The sequence below is a fragment of the Pelophylax lessonae genome, assembly GCF_965119305.1.
Source record: "Pelophylax lessonae genome assembly, chromosome: 8".
In the NCBI taxonomy this organism is placed as follows: domain Eukaryota; kingdom Metazoa; phylum Chordata; class Amphibia; order Anura; family Ranidae; genus Pelophylax; species Pelophylax lessonae.
The window spans coordinates 197,441,599-197,463,057 of record NC_138775.1 but is presented as its reverse complement, the minus strand read 5'-3'; the positions used below and the strand labels follow the sequence as shown (position 1 = coordinate 197,463,057).

Here is a 21,459-nt window from a genome sequence, read left to right as displayed (position 1 = left end):
TGTCGACCCGGAATAAAGCCAGCTTGGTCAATATGAACATAGTTAGCAATAAAAGAGGATAATCTGTTTGCTAAGACTTTGGTAAGGATCTTAAGGTCGTTGTTAATTAACGAGATCGGGCGATAGTTTGCTACATCGCTAGGGTCTTTTCCGGGTTTAGGGATAAGTGAGATGGTGGCTGCGTTCAAATCCGGTGCTAGGTTATGGCCGTCTCTGAGAGAATTAAAGAAACGGACCATATAAGGCGCGAGGGTGGCATCAAATTTTTTGTAATAAAGATTGGGGAGCCCATCCGGGCCAGGTGCCGAATTAAGTTTGAGGGACTTGAGAACTAGGAGTACTTCGGATTCAGAAATAGGTTTCTCCATAAGAGCAGAGTGTTCTTTGGAGAGAGTGGGGAGGTCCAGCTCCTTAAGAAAGTCGTCTGCATTGGAAGGGGAAATCGGAGGGGCAGAGTAGAGTTCAGAATAAAAGTCTTGAAAGGCCGCCAACACCTTCTGGGGGTGTTGAGTCAGGTCGCCTTGTTTAGTACGGATCTTAGGTATGGAGGTAGATTTTGCTTTGGGATTCAGTTTAGTTGCGAGTCTTGTACCTATTTTGTCTCTAGAGATGTATGAGCGGGCACCTGACCAGCGAATATGTTTTTCCGCTTCAGTCGTGAGGGCAAGATTCAGGGCTAAACGAGAAGAATCGAGTTTAGCGAGGGAGTCTATTGAGGGATTAGCTTTATGCGATTTCGATGCTTCGAGAAATGTGTTTGACAAATCAGCTACAGCCTGTAAGCGGTCACGTTTCAGCTGGGAAGCTATGTGAATAAGCTTGCCCCTAATCGTGGGTTTATGTGCTGCCCATAGAATTTCGGGTGAGACGTCTCCGGTATCGTTGTCATGGAAATATGCTTTCAAGGCATCCGTGACAAGCGCACAGTGTGCTGGGTTGCTCAATATAGCTTCATTAAGGCGCCACCTGGACGGTCGGCCAGAGCATGATGACCTGGCTAGTGAGAGGTGAACCATGGCATGGTCCGAGAGTGCAGTTTCCCTAATGCTAGCTTTTAAGGCAAGAGGGATCATGGACGTCTTAATGAAAATATGATCTATTCGCGAGTAAATACGGTGTGGGGCCGAGTAATGAGTGTAATCCTTGGTCCGCGGGTTAAGTTCCCTCCAAATGTCTGAGAGATCAGATGAATAGACAGAGCGAGCGATTTTGGTGCTTTGTTTGGGTAAGTGTTTATTTTTAGAAAGACCCTTCAGAGAGTGGTCGATGGAACGATCCAGGGCCACATTCGTGTCTCCCCCTAAGATTACAAGTCCTTTGAAATGAGGCGATAGGGTATCCAACATTTCCTTAAAGAACGTTGCCTGTCCCTTGTTCGGGGAATAATAAGAAATGAAGGAGTATGTGATGTTATCTATGTCGCCAGTGACCAAGAGGTAGCGGCCTTCCGGATCAGCAACCATATTGGACAGAGAAAAGGGTACATTTTTGGCAATACACACAGCCACCCCTTTTGTCTTGGAATCTGCGTTGGCCAAAAAAAATTTATCAAACTTGTGATGAAGAAAGGAAGGTCGATAGCTCTTGGGGAAATGAGTTTCTTGCAGTAGAGCGACATCGACGTGTTGGGAGTGATAGAGTTGGAAGATTTTCCGACGTTTAATGGGAGAGTTCAGACCCTGCGTGTTATGTGAGACTATGGATAGGTGAGGAGGTGCAGAAGTGGATGCCATACTGGACCAGAGAGGAGGACTGCCCCTGGGTGTATCAGAGGGCTTACCCTAGAAAAAGGCGGAGAGGGTCCGAGCAGGATGATCTCCGAGCTGGAGGGGTGATGATAGGTGAATTCCAGGAATGTGCGTCGTCTGGGAATCTCTTCAGAACCTGGAAAATCTGCAGTAGATGAGGGAAGAGACAGAGGGGGTGAAGAGAAGAGAAAGGAAATATTAGACAAAGAGAGCGAGGTTCAAAGCACCAGACCGTGGATGCAGATTGAAGCGCACAGGTGCAAAACCCTAATATAACAAAAACAAACTCAAAAATAAAAAGGGAGGGGAAAAATTACCAAAAACAAGTAGGAGACTGAGTTCCCTGGGCCCAGCCGGGTCCGGGAAGTCGCCTCCAAGTCCTCGCCTAGGACGCCCAATAGGGGCTCCTAGACAGGAAAAGAAAAGGTTGTCCGAGAGTAGAAGTGGGGTTCTGCTCAAAGACAAGGTGAGGCGCATGGCTGCCGCCCCAGCCAAATTACCTTTGCCGAGAGTGAAAAGAGAAGGGAGAAGATCCCTCCTCCCCACACCCTTTAATCAGAAAACTATGGACAAAGACCATTCAAAACATATAAACACTTTATATAATGTAGCATCTATGTGAGCGGAAAGGAAGAGAGCACACCAAAATGGGGTGGGGGTAGGGGGATAGGTAGCACCCCTGTGAGTACCGGAGTAGAGCCCCCCCCCCCAATCGATGCTCATGGGAGGGCATGAGGAGGGGAGGGGAAGGAAGAGCAGGGTGGGATAGGTCTCAGGGGAGGTAGAGGGAGAAGGGAGATGGATTAGGGAGGAGGGGAAAGGCAGGGAGCAGAGGGTGGGGAGGGAAATATAGCACAACCCTGTGCCAAATGGTACCCGCTAGGGGAGGTATAGATCTAACAAGAGAACAAGAGCCAGAGTCCCTTAGGCGAAAAGCCTGAGACAAGGTGCCATGTAGGCAAAAAAAAAGGTGGAACCGGGAGATATCAGCCCCCCCAAAAAAAAAAAAAAAAGTGTCCTCAGGGCGGTCTGGCTTCTCGTGATCGCTTGGATTGCTGGTTAACCCACGATGGAGTCACGGGGCTGGTAGGAGATGGTCGTTTGGGAGCTGGAGTTCCTTTATGTTGACTCGCAGAGAGCTGTCCTTGGGAAAGGAGACCCAGTTGGAGCATAACCTTCTCACCATCCGGAAACGAAGAAAAACCATAGGACTTGTTGCGGTAGGAAAAAGTCAATCTGAAGGGAAAGGACCAGCGATAAGTGATATTCTTCTGGGTGAGAATCAGTAGTAGCGGCTTCAAGGACCTCCGTTTCTGGATAGTGTAAGGAGACAGGTCCGCAAAGACCTGAATGGGGGACCCCTGAGTGGAAAGCTGATCCATATTGCGTGTGAGCCTCATGACTTCCTCTTTAATTGCATAAAAATGAGGCTTAACAACGATATCTCGAGGAAGTCCATCAGCTCTTGGCGACTGGCTGGCTCTATGGGCCCTATCCAGCTCTAGGCGGTGCTCAGGAATGTCAGGCATCAGTTCTTTCAGAAATGTACGAACCGCAAAATGAGTGTCCTTAACTGCTTCCGGGAGCCCCCGTATACGGAAGTTATAACGCCTAGACCGATTTTCCAGGTCGTCAATTTTAGACATGGCGTAGTCAAGTTGGTCTTGTAACACTTGAATGTGGGACGAGTTCTGATGCATCCGAGCAATGGTCTGGTCTGATTTCTTTTCAATTGCATCAATCCGTGATCCTAAGTGGAGTATGTCTTGGTGAATAGAGGTGGTGATCTGTGTGGCATTCAATGCAAGACCCCTGTCTAACATCTTGGAGAAGGAGGCCATCATAGAAGCAAAGTCAGTGGGACATGGGGAGAGGCCCTGTGCTGCTGCAGCTTGTGGCTCAGGGCTGTAAGTGTAGTCTCCCAGAGGTGTCAGGGCGAATTCCCCCAGGGTGTGCTCTAGGAGCGATTCTGTGGACGCCGGGGACGGATAGGGCTGTCCCCCAACACTCACAGGGAGGGCAGATGGGGTGCGCAGAAGGGATGCAGGCTGGTCCTGATCCGCTATGGAGTCCGAGGGAGCCGCCGAGGTGTCCGCGCTGTGCGGGTCGGGAGCCGCCATCTTGTAAGCCCCAGGCGTCCGCAGGCCGGGATCGAGTTGAGGCATAAGATCTCTCCTTGCGGGGACTCCGGACATCTGAGGTGTGGGAGCGGAGGTTCCGCCGTACGATGATGGGCGCAGGGAGCGGTGTGGTACGGTAATCGGTCTTTGTCCCTGATTCAGCGGCTGAGGCGGTGCGGAGCTCCGAGATCAGTCCTCCATCTCGGAGCAGACGCGCATGCGCACTCTTTATAAGATATTTATAACACATAGCATGTACATAGCAAAAATGACATGCCAAAATACATTCTGCTACTCCTCCTGAGAATGGGGATACCACATGTGTGAGACTTTTACCCAGCCTAGCCACATACAAAGGCCCAACATTCAGAGATGCACCGTCAGGTGCTCTAGGAACATAAAATTACAAATCGAATTTCCTGATTACCCATTACACTTTTGTGAGGCACTGTAGGGCACTGATAAGCACTGTAGTGGCACTGAAGTGGCATGGATGAGCACTGATGTGGCACGGATGAGTACTGATGTGGCATGGATGAGGCACAGATGAGCAATGATGTAGCATGGATGTGGCACAGATGAGCACTGATGTGGCACAGATGAGCACTGATGTGGCACGGATGAGCACTGATGTGGCATGGATGAGCACTGATGTGGAATGTGAAAATTGTAGAAAAAATCCGCGCTTAGGATAAGGAGTATATGGAAATAGTAAAAACACCACACTCGGCTGCTGCCCACTTCAAAAGATGCGACCCTGAGAGGGGAGCATCAGAAATATAAAGAAAAAATGGGGAAGTGATTGGCGCTGCCTAATGGGGTGTTCGGGAGATCAGATTGTTTGGATATTAATGCGTCACTACTAAAAATAATCAATAATTAATATGGGGTGTGTACAATATAAATAAATATAATAAAAGATACGTGTAATAAAAGCTAGATTAAAATCTGTGTGTAACCGTGTTAAAACATGAAATATAAACTGTAAAATGTAAATCCAAAGGCCAAGAGTGCCAATAAACGTGTAAGTAAAAAATACACAAATAAATATATAGGGGTGTGCAGATGAAAAACTGAACATGTGCAGGCTAATTACAATAAATGGTCAATGTGTTGCACAATGTGTGCAAAATGAACAAATGTGTGCACAATCAACAATAAACCTATATAGCTAGGTGCAAGCCTCAGGCTACTCCAGATGACGTCAGTGTGATGAAACGCGTCGAGAGCGTGACCACATCACTTCCGTCTAACGATCCCGAGGCTCGGAACGCACATCCGGCGGTTGGCACGCACGCTACTCCCAGGTGTGCACCACGAGAGAGGAGGTTGCGGCACCTATGCCAGACGGACGCACCATAGGTTCTGTGTTTATGTGAGTACATGTCTTTTTGATCGGAATAAAGTATTTTTAAACAGTAATGCACTATCGGAGGCTCCTTTCCCCTTTTTTCTTCATACCCGGGTACTGTACTGGATTTCTTTCACCTACTGAGCGGATACCATATATCCTATGACGGAGTGAGATCGGGCATAGGGAGGAAGAATATTAGGAGCGACCAGGTTGCCAGTGTATGGGAGCGATCCCCAATATCGACCCGCTGGTTACCCCTGTAGGGGTACGGGAATCTGGTAAGCGCAAGACCCCAGGCTTAGGGGAGCACCTTACCTTCCGCCCACTCACTGCACTCCGGGCATAGAGAAAAGAGCACTTTAATCACTGTATATGGACTATATAATTATAGGACTTTTTGGATTCATTCATCAGCTTTGATTGCACGATATTTGGATTGATTTGTGTGACGCCCTATAGTGATATTCACTTTTTTGCTGGATTTGCACAGTCATTTTTCTCTCACTTTTGCACTGTTGCACTTATATATTGGCAGCTATATTTATCATCTGTATTTATTTACAGTTATATTTATTGCTTGTGATTGTATTCTCATTATATTTTATTTTTTACTTATTACTGCCATTATACAGAGTATACATAGCCGTTTATTTTAAGTAAGTCCCACTCCTAGAATTTAGCATTTACACCTTTGCACTTTACATTCACATTATTTATTATTTATTATTTGTACACTCCTGGACACTTTATTCATTTTGCTTATCCTATTTGGAAGAGCCCTTTATTTAGGCTTGCACCTAGCTATATAGGTTTATTGTTGATTGTGCACACATTTGTTCATTTTGCACACATTGTGCAACACATTGACCATTTATTGTAATTAGCCTGCACATGTTCAGTTTTTGATCTGCACAACCCTATATATTTATTTGTGTATTTTTTACTTACACGTTTATTGGCACTCTTGGCCTTTGGATTTACATTTTACAGTTTATATTTCATGTTTTAACACGGTTACACACAGATTTTAATCTAGCTTTTATTACACGTATCTTTTATTATATTTATTTATATTGTACACACCCCATATTAATTATTGATTATTTTTAGTAGTGACGCATTAATATCCAAACAATCTGATCTCCCGAACACCCCATTAGGCAGCGCCAATCACTTCCCCATTTTTTCTTTATACTGATGTGGAATGGATGAGCACTGATGTGGCCTAGATGAGGCAAGGATAAGCACTGCTGAGGCAGGGTGAGCACAGATGGGGCATGGGTGGGCACAGATGAGGCATGGATGTGGCACAGATATGTATGAATGAGGCACAGATGGGCATGATTGAGGCTCAGATTGGCATGATTGAGGCATGGATGAGGCACATATCGTCATGATTGAGGAACAATGGGCATGTTTGAGGCATGGATGGGCATGATTGACGCATGGATGAGGCACAGATTGGCATGATTGAGGCATGGAAGAGGCACAGATAGGCATGATTGAGGAGCGATGGGCATGTTTGAGGCACGGATGGGCATAATTGAGGCTCGGATGAGGCACAGATTGGCATGATTGAGGCACGGATGAGGCACACATGGGCATGATTGAGGCTCAGATTGGCATGACTGAGGCATGATTGAGGCACAGATGGGCATGATTGAGGCATGGATGAGGCACGGGTGAGCAGTGCTGCGGTCTCCCTTCTCTCCTTGCACGTTGTACCGATTGGTGTGCGAGGAGAGAACCAAACTGGACATGCGCCGGCTTGTTGACAACTGACTAAGCCATCATGTGGTAAAGGGCTGCTGTCATTGGCACTTTACCATGATTGTGATGCGCCGGGGGGCATGGACACCTTCATCACACCGGGGGTTGGGAAGCGCGACAAAAATCAAATAAAAATAATGAAATAGGTTTACATTTTATGAGATTTGCCTTAACCCGTTCCCGCAGCTGCCTCCCAACCCTTTAAGAGGTTCTAAAATGCCAAAGGCGGGCATTCCGATCATGTGAAACCTGTGATTGGTAGTCACAGAGGTCACATGACCAAAAGCTCCTGATTGCAAGTATGCATCCTGAGCTTTCCTGGTACCCACTGTGTTTTATGCCAGGTGCGCAGTGAGCGAGCACTCAGAACAGTAATGTATTTACATAGGGCCGCGTATATGTGGCCTCTCAGCGTTAAAGCCACATTCTAGTACAGTTCTGTGCAGAAAAAATGTAGCATGTTCTACTTTTTTTTTCCTGCACTAGAATACACTTAAACGGACCATACTGGTGTGAACTAGCCCATTAGAACCCATATGATCAATACTCCATGCATTTTTGTTGTAGAAAATAAATGCACTGGACTGTATCTGGTGTAAAACTGCCCTAAGTGGTTGATTGATTTAAAGTGTGTCTGGTCAAAAAAGAAAAATCATTCACTACATCTCAGCAATACATGTACATTTCCATATGCTTTATCCCTTTAAAAAACTGACCAGTATTCCCAGAGATAGACAAGCCAGGCTTGAGAAAGTGTGGAATACCTGGATTGCATATCTTCAGGCTCCTTAAATGTTTAGCCACACTTTTGGGGGGGGGGGGGGCTCGGACTAAGGGGATATATTTTACCCTAATCTCCTATATATCTTTCTATTATTTTTCTTTCTTTTATATTTCTTTGGTTAATGAATCTGTTATATGATCAGGACCGTCTGATGTGAGACACGGAGACTGGTCTTAGTTGACATTTCTTTACAGTTCCGATATTTGGCTACTATTGGTGACCACCAATTTATTATAATGTTATTTGATACATATTGCCATATGACATTGTTTATGGTTTTTCTTTGAAACCTAGATGCTGATTTTATTGAAATTGCATCTTGATATTGCTAATTTTCAGATGATTGTTTAAGTAAATATATCTGTATACTGCTTTAAGAGCCGGTTCACACTACTCCGACTTGGGACGAGACCTGTGTGCCCTCAAGTCGCTCCAAGTCTCTTGTCATTACAAACTCAATGTAAATGAATGAGAGCCATCTTAATATGCACTACTGAAGTCGCTCCGACTTCAGAAAATGTTTCTGTACTACTTCAAGGCGACCTCTATCCGACTTGTGCACATAGACTTCAATGGGAGATGCCTCTAAGTCGGATCCTTATCTATTTTTAAGCGACTGTGATCAGACTTTCCAGGAAGAAGAAAAAGATTAGCCAGGCATTCCCCACAGACAAAGTCGCCTATCATTTAAGTCTCTTACAAGTCTCTTGCAAGTCTCTTACAAGTCTCTGCTAAAAAGTCGCTCCTTCATGGGGCGACTTTCTGGTCGTGGTAGTGTGAACCGGCTCTAAAACTACAATAAAAACTATTGAAATAAAAAAAATTAAAAAAAAACACAAGTTAGCAAAATTCATCAACATTTTTAATCTGGCCATTCAACCGGAGCCTTAACAAGATAAATCTATGTGTGTATGGAGAGCCTAAGTCTAACCCACCAGTAAGGTGACTGTTGCTTTTAACTTGGTTCAAAATGCTGAATGTTAGTCAAGAACTGCCTTTTCAATGCATTGGGAAAATAATATTAAATCATTGGTTACGTGCAATATCACTGTGTTATATATACGGTATCTACTTACAGGAGTTGTCATGATAATGTGTGCGTGTTGAATCTCAAATAAGTCATCCACCTCTGTATCTCCTGTGAGCTCTTTACATTGTAGGCCAATGGGTTCAAATTTCTCCTTCCAGTTATCATAGCGTTGACCACATAACGCTTTTATGGGTGCCACTGAAAAAACATCAGCATGACTCTGAGCTTATTAGACTGAATAGTTTAAACATTGTGGGGGTTAGATGTAAAATAGGTTTCTGCCCCTTTTGTTATCTACAGTTTGTCCTGCATTCATGTTTTAAATATATTGTTAATTACATTGCACATTCCATTTCCATTGGTGTGGCATATATACATATTTATTGAGGTCCCCCGAGGGATACAGAAATTGACAATATTTTTAGATGATGGAGTTGTACTTCATGAGCCTTCAGAATGTTGGACACTGGCAGACAAAAAAATATTAAGCCAGTTCTTTAACTTTGTTTCAGATTTGTGAGAAGCAGTGGATCAGTGCCAATAACCCAAAAAGGCAGTGCCTATATACCTCAATAGACTCTAAGACAAAATAATTTAAAGTACAAAAATCTTGTTTCCTATATTGTGCATTAAGATACACAAGAGTTGAATATATTCTTAGAAAACTGGGATAGTCAAAAACCACGAAAAAGATCCAAAGAACGTGCATATGATACTACACAAAGTGTAGAAATCAATGCCAATTGAACAACAGAAAAGGCTTCAACCTAATGTGCCTAATCCTTGGATTAAACAAAAGATCAATAGATGGTATTGGCTCAACATGATACCACAAACCCTTGACTTTAGCAAGAGGGGGGTCTTGTAGACAAGTGGGATGCTTGTAAAAAAAATAACATTTAATGGAACTACCTTTCAGCCCTTCATTAGAGAGGGTATAGTGATCAACAACCCCTGCATAAATAAGGGGGTTAGGCAGAAAGCAGAAAGATACAAAACATAGAGCACAAGAGCGCTAAAAGACAGGCTTGTGGGTGGAATGGAGCCCAATGGTGATTGTTCATAAAAAGACTGTACAAGGACAGGCAGGAACTCCATAATAAGTAATTTGGCCATAGTGAAGGGACCAACTCTCCTTGGCTTGCCCTCCATTGCCTTCTGTTACCTGACAGTCTTCCGGCTTCCTGGCGCGGTGATTGACGTCATCACTGAGCGCCCTGACTATTTCCGGTTGTCCAGTGCGTTCCACGGACGTGGAACGCGGCTTCCTCCCATCTGACTTCCAACATCGGTCCATCGGCTGCTAGAGCTCCCTCAGCAGACCTTGTGTGTTCCCCGGTTCCAGCCCTGACTTCCTGCCCCTCCATCGACACTTGTGGACATCCATCTTCACTGCTGACAAGGATGCATATGAAGCCACAATGACACAGTAAGGTTTCCATCGAGGCTGCCATCCGATGTTCTAAATTGTACTTTTTAAGCTAATTTCACAATAAACATTGGCTTTTCATATTACTTATTGTGGAGTTCCTGCCTGTCCTTGTACAGTCTTCTTTTTTTTTTTTTAAAGTAATTGTATTGTTTTTTGAGAAAACAAACAATAGTACAAGGAAGAAACATCATAAAATACAACTTGTGTCTTATGTCTAAAATAGTATGTGATCTGTTGGTACGGTTAAACATAGTTTGGGGATACATTGATAAAAAAAAAAAAAAAGTTGCATACCAGAGAGGGCATTTTCTTTTTTTCCGGTATTTAAGGGGAGAGTTGATTTTTATATGTGATGATGTCAAACTCATACCAAGGTTTTTTTTCTTTTTTTTTGTATTGTATGTGTATTGCCTGTATCTGGTTGTATCTAATAAACTTTATAAATATAAAATACAACTTGTGAATACAGAAAAAACATAAGTAACAAGGGTCATCCGTTACCACCATACATATGCCTTGAAATGGCTAAGCTGGGCAAGGGCAAAGGGGACTTGTAGCTGGACAGACTGCATTCGGCCCAAAGGGTGAAATGAAAGGAACGTGTCCTGGGACCTTGGGACATGGAAGAAGTTGGTAAAAGGGGGAAGGCATGGTATAAACAAAAGGGGGGGGAGAGGAGGGGAGGGGAGCTACACTCCTTATTCATTGACCAGTATCCGAGTAAACAAAGGAGTCCTGCAGTGAATCGAGCTGATCAGTACGAGGTAGTTATGAGAGGAAATCTTGCCATTTGGAGGCGAAGCAGGTTGCAGATGTCTTGAGATTGAAGTCAGTGTTGAGCTGATCACAGCGAAGAAGGTTTAGGAGATCCCTTTTGATTTGGGAGATGGATGGACATGTAGTAGAAATCCAGTTCTTGAGTATGGCTCTGCGAGCCACCAGTTGACATGACAAAGGCCAGGTGTGGGAAAAGGGGCCGGAATGGTTCAACCAAACCTGCAGATGTTTGTCCCAATAACCAAAGATCAGGAGAAGTGGGTCCTTGGGAAGGTGAAGCAAAGAGATCCCGCTGATGAATGAAAGGAATTGGTCCCAGAATATAGAAATAGAGGAGCAGTCCCAGAATCTGTGTTTCAGCGTAGGCCTGGCTGTTGAGCAATAAGGGCAGGTACTTGTCGGGCTGTTGTCTTTGCTAGAAATAAATGGGATGTAGGCTCTGTGGAGAATTTTCAGTTGTGTTTCGCGCCAGGTTTCATTCAGGGTCAGCTGGAGAGTCGCTTTGTATCCTTGAAATATTTTTTCCACTATGTTGTCCGATTCAAAGTCTTTGGCCCAATTAGAGGCCGTAGAGGAGGCATAGTGCAAAGAGGTTAGCTTCAAGAAGGGTTTATAGATGTCCCTGATACTGTAGGTTCCTTGTCTTAGAAGGGGGTCCAATAGCGGGTCTTGGAAACCTCCGAATGGGGTCCCCGCCCGAGGATTTGATGAAGCTGAAGCATTGCATTAGCGGAAATATATGTGATCCCGGGAAATGATTGTGGGGAGCAGGGTTTGCCAGATTAAAGGTCGCAGAGATCTGAGAAGGTCTGTAAACCGTTCTGTTCCCAGAGAGTATAGGCTGGGGAGTCCAGACCCGGGAGAAAATTTGGGTTTCAACAGATGGGTAGGAATTTAGAGAGAAAGGGCGGAAGCTGGAGAAGTTTTCTGGTCTCACGCCATGTGAGAACCATGTCTCTCAAGAGGATGTTTTGCCGCAGGTGGGGGGGCATATCTGTCCATTTAGAGTGGAGTAGAGCTGCCAGTGAAAGGGGGTGCGTAAGTTGAGTGCAAAGTCAGAAAATTTAGACGAGTTGGAGATCCAGTCCAAAGTTATCTGTAACAAACATGATAAATTATACAATCTTATATCAGGGAGAGAAATCCCACCCTCGCCCCTGGGAAGATAGAGCTTTCGTAGTGAAATTCGAGGTCGCCTGCCTCTCCATATGAATTTAGAGATAGCTTTATGCAGCAATTGTACATTCTTATGTTTGAGTAAGATGGGAGTGGTTTGCATTGGATATAGGAGGCGTGCAAAGCTCACCATTTTGAATAAGTGACATCTTCCCAGCAGAGAGAGAGGCAAATCCATCCAACCCTCAAGTTCCTGTTTGATCTTGGTAAAAAGCAGGGGGGAGTTTAGAGTGTAAACACAGGAGGGGGTCCTACCAATTTTTATACTCAGATATGTAATGTGGGATTTGGCTAGTGTGAAGGGGGAGTTTTGCGCCCACGTGGGGGTAGCCGTGTGGCCCAGTGGAAGGATTTCCCTTTTGGAATAATTAATTCGCAATCCTGAACACAATCAAAATTTGTCAAAAATAGAGAGTATAGTGGGCATGTCTGCTGTGGGATTCTGTGTGAAAATTAGGATATTAGCGGTGAAAGGGGACACCCCTGCCTCGTGCCCTTATAGAGGCGAAATTCATCTGTGAGGGACCCAGCCACCCAGAGCCTGGCCGCGGGAGAAGAGTACATGGCCTCTATGACGTGTTTGAAAGGTCCTTCGAAGCCCATTTTCCGGAGGACCATAGAAAGCCAGTCAAAGTTCACATTATCAAATGCTTTCTCCGCGTCCAAGGATATGATGGCCAGGTCCCCTGCAGGTTTTGATTTGGCTAGGTCTAGTGCCATGAATACTTTCCGTATGTTCGCAGCCGCCGATCTGCCCTTCGTGAAACCTGATTGGGAGGGGTGAAGCAAGGTGGGCATAATTTGGGCCAATCTGTTTGCTAGGATCTTGGAGAGGATCTTGACATCCAGATTGAGAAGAGAGATATACCCGGCTCAAGGGAGTCTTTACCTTTATTAGCAAGCAGCTTAATGATAGCTTGATTATTGGTGGGGGGGTAGGGATTACCAGACCATATTGCGAGTATACCTTTAGTAGGGTGGGGGCAATTTCCTTAGAGATGGTTTTATAAAATTCCCCGGATAGACCATCTTGGCCCGGGGCCTTATTTGACGCCAGTGCTCTAATGGTGTCGGTGATGTCGGAAAGCGAGATAGGGGCATTCAATTGTGTCAATAGATCTGGGGCTACCGTACATAGTGTAGTATGTGTGAGGAAGTGTGTAGCTACTGATATGTCAATAGGATCGGAGGAGTAGAGGGAGGAATAAAATGGATGAATTACGGATTTCACTCCCTAAGGCGTAATCTCTAACTTGCCCATGGGGTTCCTAAGGGATGTGATATGGGTTGGACGGTAAGGCTGCACAGCCTTGCTAAGAGTTTGTCCGACTTATTACCAAACCTGTGGAGTGTAGCGGATAGGTGTGCTCTTTTGATAAGTTCGATTTTTTCCGCCCAAGTGTCGAAGGATGTTTTCGCCGCTGACCATTCAGACCTATTGGCTGGGGAGTATTGACACTACGGGTGGTGGACTTTTTAAAGGCTGAGGCATATGATATGATACAGCCGCAAATAAATGCTTTGCCAGCTTCCCAGAAGAGGGTGGGGGCCGAGGAATGAGAGACGTTAGTGTTGCAGTATTCCTGCCAGGCTTTGGCTAAAAAGGCGGGGAAATCAGAGTTGTTGTGTAAGTAGGATGGGAAACGCCAAAGAGGAGAAGTGGTGATTCAGGGAGTTAAGAGCGTACACGTTAGTCAGAACCAGTTCCCTTCCATTTAGTTTGACATGGGCCTAGATATAGCAGCCGCGGTCATCGGTGGTCGAGGACAGCAATTCAAAGTCAATATTTTTAAGGATAAGAAGCAGAACCCCAACCTTCCGGCCAAGGGCTTTTGAACCAAGGACTGTCCCCACCCAGTTAACACATGCGAAAAAAGTCAGCAGAGGACAGTTGGAATTCCTGGATGAGGGCAACATCTACTTTGAGCCTCTTTAGATGCCGTAGGATTTTCATTCGCTTAATAGGGGATCGTAGACCCTTAACATTCCATGATATCACTCTCACGGGGGTTTATGCATTAGTAACAGTTAGTTAGTTAGGACACTGAGTTGGTAAACTACATGTGGGAGATCTATTAGACATCTGCGGTAAATGGAGCAGGACTGAGGGTGAGATCGCATATGTGGGTGTGTAAGAAGGTCCAATAGGGGTGGGATACAGGTACCAAAACCCTATATGGTAGGGAGGAGTGTAGGTAAGGTGAGGGTCGATGAAATAATAAATCAAACATAACATACCATAAACTGTCAAAAAACTACTCTTTTTTACCGCATGCTGTCAGAATGTGTGGAGGGGCTCATCCGTAGGCACGGACCCAAGCAGGCGAGACTAGAGAGGGGTGGAGTGCCAACCTCTTTTAACATAGATGGGGTCATCAGAGAGACAATGAAGGGCCCTGGTAGAGGTGCCCCTGGGTGACATTATGACAACATGTAAGAAAAAGGCAAACAACGGTAGGATAAGTAAAGTGCCCGCAGTAGTGCGGGGTAACCATGGTCAGGGCAAGCAAGGCCGAAACCATATGAGAAGACCAATGGGGTCACATCCTAAGATAAAACACAGATGACAGCTGGTCAGGGGGTCGGGTGATGTGCCCAGAAAATCACAGGAAACATACTGACAGGAGAAGAAGTCAGCGGTGGGGATCTGGTCGGTTAGAGCTGACCACTGTAGAGTACTTAAGGCGTTTAGGCGATTCCTTGCGAGGGCTCCGTTAGATCAGGGGTCGGGAGACCGGAGAGGTTTTGGAGGCAGGTTGGTCTTGACCATCCCCTGGGAGCGAGCGCAGGAATAATTCCGCTTCCGCCGGATCCTGGAAGTAGAGTTGTTCTCCACTGGGAGATTTCAGTCGAAGAATAGCTGGGTATGCAAGTGTGAATTTGATCCGGGCATGGTGTAGTTTTGAACACACAGTTTGCAAAGCTTTCCTCTGTTTGGCTACCTCAACTGAATAATCGGCAAAGATCAGGATTTTGGTACCGTCGATCTGGAAGGACTTGGTTTGCTGGTATTTCTGAAGAATGGCCGACTTGTATTTTGCAATGATTGGGCATGGAGAAGTGCGATCTGAGGAGTATAGGCCCATACGGTACGCCCTTTCATCTACACAGACTCCTTGCAGGCCCAGGGCCTCTGGGATTTTGGTAGCGCAGAGATCAGGGATGGCTTGGGGGGTCAGGGTTTGAGGGACCCCAATGAACCTCAAGTTGTTTCTCCTCGCTCTATTTTCCAGTTCCTCCAACTTTTGCAGGATAAATTGATTTGTCTTCTCCTGTGCTTGTTCAGAGGAATGGGACTGGTAGAGCCCATCCTCTATGGAGGAGATGCGACCTTCTGCATCATGAAGCCTGTGAGATATTTCCCCCAGCTGCCATTTAATATCTTGCATGCCCGCTGCAACTGCCTTCTCAAGAGAGTCTTTAATTGAGGGGGCCAGTAGCGTGACCACCGCTTGGGTAATATGATTCACCTGCGGGTCTCCCTGTATATGCAGAGCGGCAGCCGTTGAAGTGATCTCCATAGGTGGAGAATCAGCAGGTCCAGGAGTGAGGGCCGAGACCGCGGCCTCGATTTGTGGCGTGCCCGGTGGATCGCACGGTAGGCCTTTTTCCAGGAAAAGCACCATGTAGCGTGACCCGGCGCGGCTCGTGGGTGCCTGGGGTATGAAGGCAGGTGTTAAGAGGCTTCACGGAGGAGGACGAGGTGGCCCGCCGGTGTTTTAAGCTGATAAGGAGTCCTGCCGCAGGAGCCGGTGGGGAGAGCGGCTACAGCATGCGGTGCCGGAACCGGAAGTTGTGTACAGTCTTTTTATGAACAATCACCATTGGGCTCCATTCCACCCACAAGCCTGTCTTTTAGAGCTCTTGTGCTCTATGTTGTGTACTTTGTTATTGACTCTTCTTTCTATGGATATGCTCTTAAGCAAATAAGACACATTAGGCTGTGTCATTCCACCATTATCTTTTTAGCAGGCGCCAGATCTTTTTTCTGTGAATTAGAAAGCAGAAAGACCAGAACAAAGTCTGTCCATAAAAAGACACCCAAATTAGGGGGTATACTAAAACAGACCACAACACTGTTTTTAAAATGACAGAATATAATCCCAGAATCCTGCCAGATAAACTAAAAAGAGTAATTCTATATCTGACAAAACAAAGGGCAGGAGTACTAAATTTATTACTAGGAAATTTGCCATTCTGAAAAAGGAAGAAGGTAAGAATTGAAAGGGTAGTAGCTCAGTAGGGTAGAGGAAATATCTTCTATACAATCAGGTCTCAACTAGAGACCTTTGGTGCTACACCGTCTTCTTAGGTGAATTATAGTAGGGTGACTATATGACTGGCCTGCTTAAGTACAAAGAAGAACAGGAACAGTAACAGATATATGTTTCCTTGGTGAGAAGAGGAGAGCAAACAGTTGAGGATCACTCTGTGATTAGAGTGGGTTAAAGTGCCACTGACCACCAATGATTGAATTTTTTTTTTTTTCGGGGAGGGGGGTTTCAATCTTATTTTTGACCGGCAACAACGATAGGATCTTTTTTTAGTGGTAAAGAGATCAATTGTAAGTTTTTAGCCTGTGCAGCAGTCCCAGGATTTGAAAACCCAACTCCCTTTTCCCTTCTTTCCTTAGGGCCTCGGGACAGATCAGAGTGATTCTAATTGGTCACCTGCTGGCACATGGCCACTTTGACCAATTGGAATCACTCTGATCCACCCCAAAAGCCCTAAGGAAGGAAGGGGAAGAAGAGCAGGCTTTCAAGTCCCCAGACTGCTGCACTGGCTGCGCAGGCAGTAACAACAAATCACCAAAAGTGCAGCAGGAACCAGAAAAGGGGGTGTACAATGTTAATTCATTTTTACTGAAAAGGTGAACTTACACTTTTAGTACACTGGTAGCAACAAAGTGTGCATGACTCATTTACAAAGATTTGAGATAGATAGATAGATAGATAGATAGATAGATAGATAGATAGATAGATAGATAGATAGATAGATAGATAGATAGATAGATAGATAGATAGATAGATAGATAGATAGATAGATAGATAGATAGATAGATAGATAGATAGATAGATAGATAGATAGATAGATAGATAGATAGATAGATAGACTGCTTAAAAAAAATTAAAGGAACACTTAGAAAACACATCAGATCTCATTGGGGAAAAATATCATGCTGGATATCTACACTGATATGGATTGGGTACGAAAGGATGACACATTGTTTGATGGAAATTAAAATTATCAACCTACAGAGGGATAAATTCAAAGACACCCTGAAAAACAAAGTGGAAAGATGATGCAGCAGGCTAGTCCATTATGCTGAAATTTCATTGCAGCAACTCAAAATGGTACTCAATAGTCTGTATGGCCCCCATGTGCTTGTATGCAGGCCTGCCAATGTTGGGGCATACTCCTAATGAGATGACATGTGGTGTCCTGGGCTATTTCCTCCCAGATCTGGACCAGGGCATCACTGAGCTCCAGAGCAGACTGAGGTGCAACCTGGCGGCATTGGATGGACTGAAACATAATGTCCCAGAGGTGTTCTATTGAATTTAGGTCAGGCGAGCATGAGGGCCATTCGATGGTATCAAATTCTTCATTCTCCAGGAACTAGCTGCATACTCCCGCCACATGAGGCGGGGCATTGTCGTGCACCAGGAGGAACCCAGGATTCACTGCACCAGTGTAGGGTCTTACAATGGGTCCAAGGATTTCATTCCAAAACCTAATGACAGTCTAGCCTGTAGAGGTCTGTGTGTCCCTCCATGGATATGCCTCCCCAGACCATTACTGACCCACCACCAAACACGTCATGCTGAACGATGTAACAGGCAGTTTTCCATGGCTTCTCCAGACCCTTTCACGTCTGTCACATGTACTCAGGGTGAACTGCTCTAATCTGTGAAAAGCACAGGGCGCCAGTGGTAGACCTGCCAATTATGGTGTTCAATGGAAAATGCCAATCGAGCTCCATGGTGCCTGGAGTGAGCACAGGGCCCACAAGAGGATGTTGGGCCCTCAGGCCAGCCTAATTAAATCTGTTTCTTATTGTTTGGCTAGAGACATTCACACCAGGGGCCTGCTGAAGGTAATTTTGTAGGGCTCTTGTAGTGCTCATCCTGTTCCTTCATGCACAAAGGAGCAGATGTCGGTCCTGCTGATGGATTAAGGACCTTCTACGGCCCTATCTAGCTCTCCTATAGTAACTGCCAGACTCCTGGAATCTCCTCCATCCTCTTGAGACTGTGCTGGGAGACATAACAAACCTTCTAGCAATGGCACGTATTTATGTGCCATCCTGGAGGAGTTGGACTGCCTGTGCAACTTCTATAGGGTCCAGGTATCGCCTGATGCTACCAGAAGTGACACTGATCCAAGCCAAATGCAAAACTAGTGGAAAAACAGTCAAAAAAGAGGAGTAGGGAAAAAAAGTCAGTGGCCTCCACCTGTAAAACCATTCCTGTTGTGGAGGTCATCTCTTTGCTGCCCATCTAGTCCACCAGTTGTTAATTTAATTAACACCAAAGCAGCTGAAACTGATTAATAAACCCCTCTGCTACTTAACTGACCAGATAAAGATCCCAGGAGTTTAATTGGCTTGATGCTATACTGTGATTAAAAAGTGTTCCTTTAATTTTTTTTAGATAGATTTTTTTTATACTATTTTTTTTATACTATTTTTTTTTATTTCACTTCTCCTATACTCACTGTATACAATCTTGACATTAGTCCAAGGAGCTGGCACCTCCATTAGTAATCGAACAATTGCTATTTCAAATATCACTGTCTTCCCAGATCCAGTTGGTGCACACATGACAAAATTCTTATTTGAATAGAGAAGCTAGGTGGAAAATGTGTTAAACAAAGAAAAAATTCTTATAAAGCTCAACAGTGGAATAATTGATGCAAATCTGTTGGGAATAAGTAGTCTGCATAGACTCTAAAGCAGGCACTTCTAGGTGCCATCAAGCAGCTTCTATTTATTTCCAGAGCACTTTAGAAGCTTGAAAGCGATGAGCCCTTTGCCGTAAAACTTCAGAACAATGTTTGGTGTAATTGAGTTGCTGCCTCTTGCCCTGTACCTACCTACCAAGTAATAAATGAAATGCAAAGCCAAACTGGCTAATAAAAAGGAGCAGAGGTTAATTTAACAGCATAAAAGTCCAAGCAGGTACCCTTTGTACCTGAGTTTCAGGCAAATACCTAAATATAGCTCTGCCACACCATACAACATTATCTCGCAGGGGAAGAGACCAGATTTTTCTCTGGTACTGTTCACAAATACTTACAAGTCGCCTTCCCATCCCCTCCTTGTGACTGTACAAGGAAACAAGATGAAGCAGACCGATGAGCTCATCTTTCATACTCTGCACCATCTCCTTCTATCTGCATGCTCACCGCACTGCAGCACAACTCATTTTCTCATTCTGCTGCTTCCCCCTCTCTCAGATTGAACTCTGCTGTACAGAGACTGCAAGATATTGATACAAAGTCAAATTCAGGTACTTTGACTTATTTCCTATAACAATTACATATAAGGATGTATTACACATGTGCATTCATTTGTGTCTTTTATATGTGCCTAGAATTCACCTTTACTAACATTTTTGGGCACCACATAGATATAAATAGGATTTTTGTATTTATCATATAATTTTCTCTGTGTTCATTGAAGGACACAACAGAGATCTTGACGCTGGCTTATATCACTACCTATAGGATTAGGACACTAGGCACAAAAGCACAGCCTAGGGACAGCTCTTGTGTATAGCAAAACACCACATCCGCTAGAGGCAGCTCAGTTAACCACAAATCAGAACATAGAGAAACAATTGGTCCCAGATATAACTAAAAGGGTGGGTACTGTGAGCTTCCATGAAGACCAATTTTACAATAAATACAAAACATCCTATTTTCACTCCTACTCATTGAAGGACAAAGCAGGGATCTTATGACATCTCTAAGCAGTATATTTCCAGATGAGGACAAAAGGAAACAACAGTTTTCCTAAGGGCAAGTACAATTACACTGCTATCTGTAAGGGCCCTTTCACATGGGCGTACCACAAGCATACCACATGTCTTTATCCGTACTCCACAGGGAAGCATGCCCCTCTTGGGTACACAAAAACCACATGGGTCCACTCAGGCCAGGAATCCCAGGATCCAATTCTAATGACCCAGCAAGTATCTCCTCTTTGAGACTTCTTCTATGGGGCTGCATATGTGCATGCACACAGAACCTGGTGCAGCTGTGCATAGTAACTAATCAGTTTCTAACTTCAGCTTATTCAATTAAGTTTTGACAATAAAACCTGGAAGCTCCTCACCCCACCTCTTTCTTCCCCACCTTATAGTTTTATCTCCCTTTGTGGCTACATCTTTACTTTTACTATGCTGAACCATTATAAGTCTGCATACATAGGTTCTGTATGAGAAATGTTGGGTCCTTCCATGATACCCGTGTACAGTCTGGTATCGAGAGGGCGGGTGGTGGCAGCCCCGCCTCCTCGCAGTCGCGAAACTGGGTCTGCCTGTCCACAGTATGATCCCAATGGGGGGGACAGGTATTACCATTTATGGACTTGATAACCAGACACCTCAGGCTAGTCACTGTTCAAGGTTTACAAGTTACTTACTAGAGTGTTTTTGGGTATGTAAATGGGGAACGGGGTGAGATTCAAACCTTACTGTTTACAATATGCCAAGACACTATCCCTCATTTGTGACAGAAAAGTGGGTAACAGTCACCCTCTTACTCCATAGGAGATAAGGGATGAGTGAGGAGGGATTTCAATAGTGTCCGGCATAGAAAGACATTACAACTCACATAAAAATTAGTATTTATTAGTATCAAAAAAATTATGTAAAAAGTACAACAAATAACTATAATATGGAGTACATCATATCATATAGTGTATCTCACAGAAAAAGATAAACATCAGATGTGGGTCAATCTGAGGCTGGATCTACGCGTTTCGCCCAGGGAGGAGGGCTTCTTCAGGATCCCATAACAGATATAATAGACACCACTAGGAGCATAAAATACAATCAAATGAATTTCAATATTCATTGGTAAAAAAATATATTGAGTAACATCATATAAATAACATATATATATATATATATATATAGCTATATAACAGGATATATGCTATTATCCTGTTATTTATATGATGTTACTCAAATCTATTTTTTTACCAATGAATAGTGAAATTCATTTGATTTTATTTTACGCTCCTAGTGGTGTCTATTATATC

General features: G+C 44.4%; 1 protein-coding gene across 1 annotated transcript in view; it reads right to left on the bottom strand.

The window, feature by feature from the left end:
- The window catches only part of HFM1 (helicase for meiosis 1), a gene marked incomplete at its 5' end in the record, with an annotated part of 582,583 nt that overhangs the window by 496,975 nt on the left and 64,149 nt on the right, over positions 1-21,459 (bottom strand). The window contains 2 exons of the mRNA XM_082266347.1: positions 8,853-9,004; positions 18,909-19,041. Of these exons, the coding sequence (XP_082122473.1) occupies positions 8,853-9,004; positions 18,909-19,041 (285 nt within the window). The remainder of the gene's footprint in view (positions 1-8,852; positions 9,005-18,908; positions 19,042-21,459) is intronic.